General features: G+C 33.9%; 1 protein-coding gene across 4 annotated transcripts in view; it reads left to right on the top strand.

The window, feature by feature from the left end:
• LOC125683052 (syndetin-like) overlaps positions 1–5,717 on the top strand; it is a 39,395-nt gene extending 33,678 nt beyond the window's left edge. For all 4 annotated transcript variants that reach the window (XM_056142442.1, XM_048923764.2, XM_048923763.2 and 1 more), the window contains 4 exons: positions 734–855; positions 975–1,073; positions 2,027–2,117; positions 5,306–5,717. In XM_056142442.1, coding sequence (XP_055998417.1) covers positions 734–855; positions 975–1,073; positions 2,027–2,117; positions 5,306–5,419 — 426 coding nt within the window. In that variant the 3' untranslated portion in view covers positions 5,420–5,717. The remainder of the gene's footprint in view (positions 1–733; positions 856–974; positions 1,074–2,026; positions 2,118–5,305) is intronic.
• Positions 5,718–7,193: the final 1,476 nt, after the last annotated feature.

Here is a 7,193-nt window from a genome sequence, read left to right as displayed (position 1 = left end):
AACTGATTGAGGTTATGGCAGGGGTGGGATGTTTTGCTTCATGGTGCCCTAGTGTCATGTATTGACAATGACAAGTTTACCTTTTCATTGAATTAAGGATAATAGCTTGTCTCTCTAACAGGGCTTCGAGTCAAAAGTGCAAATTAAGGATAATAGCTTGTCTTTCTAACAGGGCTTCAAGTCAATAGTCCAAATTAAGGATGATAGCTTGTCTCTCTAACAGGGCTTCGAGTCAATAGCCCAAATTCAGGATAATAGCTTGTCTCTCTAACAGGGCTTCGAGTCAATAGCCCAAATTAAGGATGATAGCTTTTCTCTCTAACAGGGCTTCGAGTCAATAGCCCAAATTAAGGATGATAGCTTTTCTCTCTAACAGGGCTTCGAGTCAATAGCCCAAATTAAGGATGATGGCTTGTCTCTCTAACAGGGCTTCAAGTCAGTAGCCCAAATTAAGGATGATAGCTTGTCTCTCTAACAGGGCTTCGAGTCAGTAGTCCAAATTAAGAATGATAGCTTGTCTCTTTAACAGAGCTTCCAGTCAGTAGCCCATATTAAGGATGATAGCTTGTCTCTCTAACAAGACTTTGAGTCAGTAGCCCAGATTAATGATGATGGCTTGTCTCTCTAACAGGGCTTCCAGTCAGTAGCCCAAATTAATGATGATAGCTTGTCTCTCTAACAGGGCTTCGAGTCAGTAGCCCAGATTAATGATGATGGCTTGTGTCTCTAACAGGGCTTTGAGTCAGTAGCCCAGCTTTTGGTTGAGATCAACAGGAGGGTGCCCATTCCAAGGGTTGTCTATCAAACTCTCTGGGAGCACTGTGTGAGGCTGGCTAACAGAACATTTGTGGAGGGGTAAGTAAATTGTAGACCAGAGAAAATGTCCTGTGTCCAAAGAAAATGAGGACCTTTGACATGTCATAGGTTTTTCTTTTTCTTTCTGAATAATATCACTGAATGTTTTTCTATTGCAGATATTCCAATGCCAAAAAGTGCAGCAATGAAGGCCGTGCTTTGATGCAGTTAGACTATCAGCAGTTTCTTATGAAGTTAGATACTATAATTGACCTCAAGTAAGTCTTCTCGGAGTTGAGTACTTGCCAACAGAAAATTACATTTAAGATTCGTGGTTGCAAGAAAAAATAGAAGGCAATAGTTAGTTTCTTAACCACAAGGCAGTAACTGACAGGAAGGACTCCAGCCCTTGAACAATAGCTATTGCTTTAGGGCTAGCAAAAGGACTCTACAATGGATTCATTGTATCACATGATTTCTTAATTTTTGTCACTGTTCAGAGTCAATTTGCGAAAATATTAAATTGAGAATGATATACCATGAAAGACTTCAAGCTATGTAAGTTAGTGATAGGTAGATAAAAACAAGAGTTTTATTTTCCACAAGACATTTCTTGCAAATTGATGCAGATATTTTAAAAATACTCACATACAATAAGGACTTTTAGTCAATACCTACAATACCTTATGACATCTAAGTGGAACACCTTTTCCATCTTCGTTAGCCAAGGGAAGCTCCCCGGAGTAGACCAAAAACCCTTGGCTAGCAAAGATGCACCTTTTGATGACTTGAGAAATAAGGTATCATATTTAGACATCTGTAACAGTGTAGACGTAGTCAGTAGTGGAAACAAAATCGGTAAAGCCCGAAGTTTTATTTTCATTTTGCACCAACTGTGTCTTTTATCATGTAGAAGTTTAAAATTTATACCTTATTTCCGATGTTGACTTTTGTAAAACATTGTCCTGTAGAAGCTTAGTTTATTGTTATAAGAAAAACTTGTGTGAGTTTATCCACACAATATAGACATGACTCCAGTGTTTAGTGTTATATAAAGGAAAATGTAAATATTCCCCAACACATTAGTATGTCTAATGCAACAACAGAGACAAACTCAAGTAAGAAAATCATTTGGGTGTTTGAAGTGAACTGCAAAATTACTCCACAGTGAAGGAAAATCTTTCCAGAAAAGACTTATGAAATTGAAAAATATTTTTTTAATTTTTGACAGGCCTATTCCAGAGAAAGACTTTGTAGAAAGCTATATAAAGGCGTACTACCTTCCTGAAAATCAGTTAGATTCCTGGCTTCAGGATCATAAGGTACTGGTGTGGCTAAAATGATTTAAAATCCTTTATCATAATTATTTAAAGAACGAAACATAGAGATTGTGCTTCATTGAGTACAGAAAATCAACTACAGTAACTGCAATTTATAATAATGCCAACGAAGCGTAGTTGCCATTAGGGGTTATCACTATCCATTCATCAATCTCTCGTACTCTAGAACATGGTAATTGTAAGACAGGACTTTGATATTTGGTTTGTGTACATTTATTTTATTTATCAATCTCTCACATTTTAGAATTTTGTAACTGTAAAAGACAGGACTTTGATATTTGTTATGTGTATTCCTTGTGTCATTTGATATTTACATTATGTACTATTGTTATACACCCGTCTTTATAGACAGGACGTATTATGGTACAGCGATGTCTGTTCGTCCGTCCGTTTGGGGTTTTCTCTTTATAATTTCATTTCCCTTTCACATATCATGCTGAAACTTGCTGTGTAGCTTCTTTGTGGGTCACTCTAGATCATACTGCAATTTTGATCCATTTCGACCTTTTTTCCAGGAGTTTTGCCCCTTTATTTGGAAATAATTATTATATGGAGGGTACATAATTTGCCCACCCTACTCCTCCCACAGTTTTCAAGTGAGGACATTCTTATTTTGTGTGGAGTGTTTGTATGGGTATTGAAGATGTGCATCTGGGATGGATTTTGATTTTCTACAATTTTTGAGAAAATTACAGGTTGTTGAACTTAGTCTATTTGGAAATTAATATTCTATGGAGGGTACATAATTTGTCTGCCTAACTCCTCCCACAGTTTTCAAGTGAGGACATTCTTATTTTGTGGAGTGTTTGTATGGGTATTGAAGATGTGCATCTGGGATGGATTTTGATTTTCTACAATTTTTGAGAAAATTACAGGTTGTTGAACTTAGTCTATTTGGAAATTGATATTCTATGGAGGGTACATAATTTGTCTGCCTAACTTCTCCCACAGTTTTCAAGTGAGGACATTCTTATTTTGTGGAGTGTTTGTATGGGTATTGAAGATGTGCATCTGGGATGGATTTTGATTTTCTACAATTTTTGAGAAAATTACAGTTTGTTGAACTTAGTCTATTTGGAAATTAATATTCTATGGAGGGTACATAATTTGTCTGCCTAACTCCTCCCACAGTTTTCAAGTGAGGACATTCTTATTTTGTGGAGTGTTTGTATGGGTATTGAAGATGTGCATCTGGGGAAGGATTTTGATTTTCTTCCATTTTTGAAAAAATTACAGGTTGTTGAACTTGGTCCATTTTGAGGAAATCTCGATTTTTAAGCTAAGACCCTTTGTTCATATGAAAGTTTGTCACAGCCTCATGATGGCTGATACTACCTGAAACAAAGTTATACAAATTATAGCATAAGAAATACACCTTATGTAAGCATTTCACGGGCGTATTATGTACCGTTTGCGGTACTCTTGTTATTTATGTCACTGAAGGCAATAGATATTCCTTAAATCACCTTATTTATAATGTTGAGTGGAACATTCTAGGAGTTCTCACTACCACAACAACAAAATATACTCTCCAGCAAGAATTTGGCCATTCTGTATAGATTTACAGAATGTATAACAAAAAGGAGATCTAGACATTTTCTTAATGTTGAGACATGAGTTACATATTGTATATTGGGTAATTTTATGTTGAGAAGTCAGTTACATATTGTATATTGGGTAATTTTTGTATTGAGAAGTCAGTTACATATTGTATATTGGGTAATTTTGTGTTGAGAAGTCAATTATGTATTATATATTGGGTAACTTTGTATTGTGAAGTGAGTTACATATTGTATATTGGGTAATTTTGTGTTGAGAAGTCAGTTATGTATTATATATTGGGTAACTTTGTATTGTGAAGTGAGTTACATATTGTATATTGGGTAATTTTGTGTTGAGAAGTCAGTTATGTATTATATATTGGGTAATTTTGTATTGAGAAGTCAGTTATGTATTATATATTGGGTAATTTTGTGTTGAGAAGTCAGTTATGTATTATATATTGGGTAATTTTTTGATGTGAAGTGAGTTACATATTGTATATTGGGTAATTTTGTGTTGAGAAGTCAGTTACATATTGTATATTGGGTAATTTTGTGTTGAGAAGTCAGTTATGTATTATATATTGGGTAATTTTGTATTGACAAGTCAGTTACGTATTGTATATTGGGTAATTTTGTATTGACAAGTCAGTTACGTATTGTGTATTAGGTAATTTTGTGTTGAAAAGTCAGTTACGTATTGTTTTACGATATTTTATATTCATTATTGAGAAATGAGTTATATATTGTATTTTGAGTAATTTTATGTTGAGAAGTGAGTTGTATAATAAATTTTGGGTGATTTTATGTTGAGAAGCGAGTTATACATTGTATATTGGGTAATTTTGTGTTGAAAAGTCAGTTACATATTGTATTTTGGGTAATGTTATGTTGAGAAGTCAGTTACATATTGTATATTGGAGTTACATATTGTATATTGGGTAATTTTTTGATGAGAAGAAAGTTACGTATATTGGGTATTTTTGTATTGTGAAATGAGTTACATATTGTATATTAGGTAATTTTGTGTTGAGAAGTGGGTTACATATTGTATATTGGGTAATTTTGAACATTTTTAACATTTTTTAAAAGAATAATCTGCCAAATATTCCTTATCCCAAAATTACATGACATAGGGTATACACAAAAAAGTTGTAGTGTTTTTCTAAATTTTCATGGAATCAACCGTTTTATTGATATGTTAGAATATCTGTAATTTTCATTCTTAGTCTGCAGCATTAGTATATGGAATTCATTACAATACATAGTTTTGATAGTACTACTAGTTTTGACAGTATTTTGTATTAGTTTTGATAGTATTACTAGTTTTGACAGTATTTTGTATTAGTTTTGATAGTATTACTAGTTTTGACAGTATTTTGTATTAGTTTTGATAGTATTACTAGTTTTGACAGTATTTTGTATTAGTTTTGACAGTGTTTCGTATCCTTTGAGTAAAACGGCATACACTACACACGCACATGTTTGTGCAAAGCAGAAGTACTTGACCCTTGTATTAGGGAGAGGGCCTACTTAGGCTATGCCTGTTCCCCGATCCTATTGAGTTTCTCAATAAAATATGTTTAAATTAAAAAAGCAGAAGTAAATTTCTTTTCCTCCATTTTGCAGGAATATTCCAATAAGCAGTTTTTGGCTTTAATAAACTCAGTAGACCACATCAATAAGAAATCCAGACAGAGGCTTGTGAATCTTGTGGAGGACATGGACCGTAACAGACGGTGATATCACAGAAACTTAGAAATTTCATTCAATGGGAAAATCTGTTTTAGTTCACAGAGCAATGGTTTTCTACAGGGACATTCCAAAGTATACTTCAGAATTTTATACATAAAATGTATAATTATTTGATAATTTAAAAGAAAACATCTCCAAGTATACATATGTATTTGTGCATTAAATCTGTGATACTCATTCTGTATGTTAACCATAGTGCAATAATCTGTTTGTTAATGAATATTTATGTAATGATAAATCACTATGTATATCATGATGATAAATCACATGTAGGATGAACTTTTCATATTATGTGACTGGGTTTTCATTCCTAAGACACGTAATAGATATTAATCAGCTCTGTGTGTGGGAGGGGTGTTGTTCGCAAGAATCACATCAGCGTAAATATTTACTGCCACAAACCAATCCTTCAGTGTCTATATATTTGCTTAAGACTATCTCAGTTGCAAATATTAGTTGCTGTGAACCAGTTTAGTCACAGTGAACCAGTTTATTTACTGATAAATCACAAAATAAAGTCATCCTGAATAAAGGTTGGTTTACAGGAAACTGCGAGTAATTTTCTTGGGTGTCTAAATTTTCTTGATGTCTACTGTAGATTCCTTACTTATCATGAAATGACTCGTGGACATCAAATCACAAGAAAATAAATTCGCGAGTGCTCTATTGATCATGTATTTTTGCAAATAAAAATAAAAGCAAAAAATATTTTTTCACGGGTGATGTTTCTAGTGAAATTACGCGACAGTAAAATCAAATATTTAGAAAACAGTATACCTTGCAGAGCGAAATCATCACTTTGAAGTAATTTTGACCTATTTTGTTTTAATGTTGGCATGCAGCACAACATTGTTCTCTCTGAATGACATATCTCAAAGGAGCTATCCTATTTGTAGACATATACATGGCAAATTTCAAGGTCAAACACACCATTACATGTACATGTTTTATTGGAATGAAAGTCAGTTCTAACGACAATATTTAGGCTGTCTTGTTGAGGTCAGTTACTATGGCGATACCTGTAGGTTATGTTATGTACGGCAATACCTGTTATGTTATGTAGGTTTAGATCAGTGATAGTAGACGAAAACGCTATAAAAACAGACACCGTAATCATCATGAGCTATGATTAGTAAATACATGTGGATGTTACTTGCTTACAGAGTTCATGTCATTGTCATTAGGTGAATGTCATCTGAATTTTCAGACTTGAGTCATTCATATAGAAACTGAAAGGATAAGATGCCCGTGGACCATTATGCTCACCTGACTGGCAGGGTGAACCATTATGCATGCCAAGTGACCATGCTTAGTACAATATACAAACATTTCTCAGATTGTCCTCACAAGGATTGTTTCCTGTCGGAGCAATCCAAACTCTAATATGACCACCATGGCTTTTGATTGGTAGAAAAAATATGTTGTCTTCTCCATTACGACTGCATGAAAAGTGACCATACCTAGTACATTATTGTCTTTTATTAGTCAACTTAATCTTCATCAGGCAATAAAGTGGTTCTTGGATTAACAAGTTGCTGCACAATTTTCTCACATTTCAGAGTAATCTAAGCAGCATTGATTCATATAGCCACCTTTATAAAGCCACCGTGGGTTTTAATGCACATCACTTTTTAATTACTTCTTATGAATGCGATTCAACTTGGGTAAGCACTTAGGGTTCTTCAGAGTCTCTTGTTACAATTTTTGATTATCTTTCCTTGGAAGGTGTTTTAAAATTGCCCTCCTAGTTGAATTAATTGCA

The sequence above is a fragment of the Ostrea edulis genome, chromosome 6 (genome assembly GCF_947568905.1).
Source record: "Ostrea edulis chromosome 6, xbOstEdul1.1, whole genome shotgun sequence".
Lineage (NCBI taxonomy): Eukaryota > Metazoa > Mollusca > Bivalvia > Ostreida > Ostreidae > Ostrea > Ostrea edulis.
The sequence above is the reverse complement of the archived record's forward strand: the minus strand, read 5'-3'. Positions and strand labels throughout refer to the sequence as shown.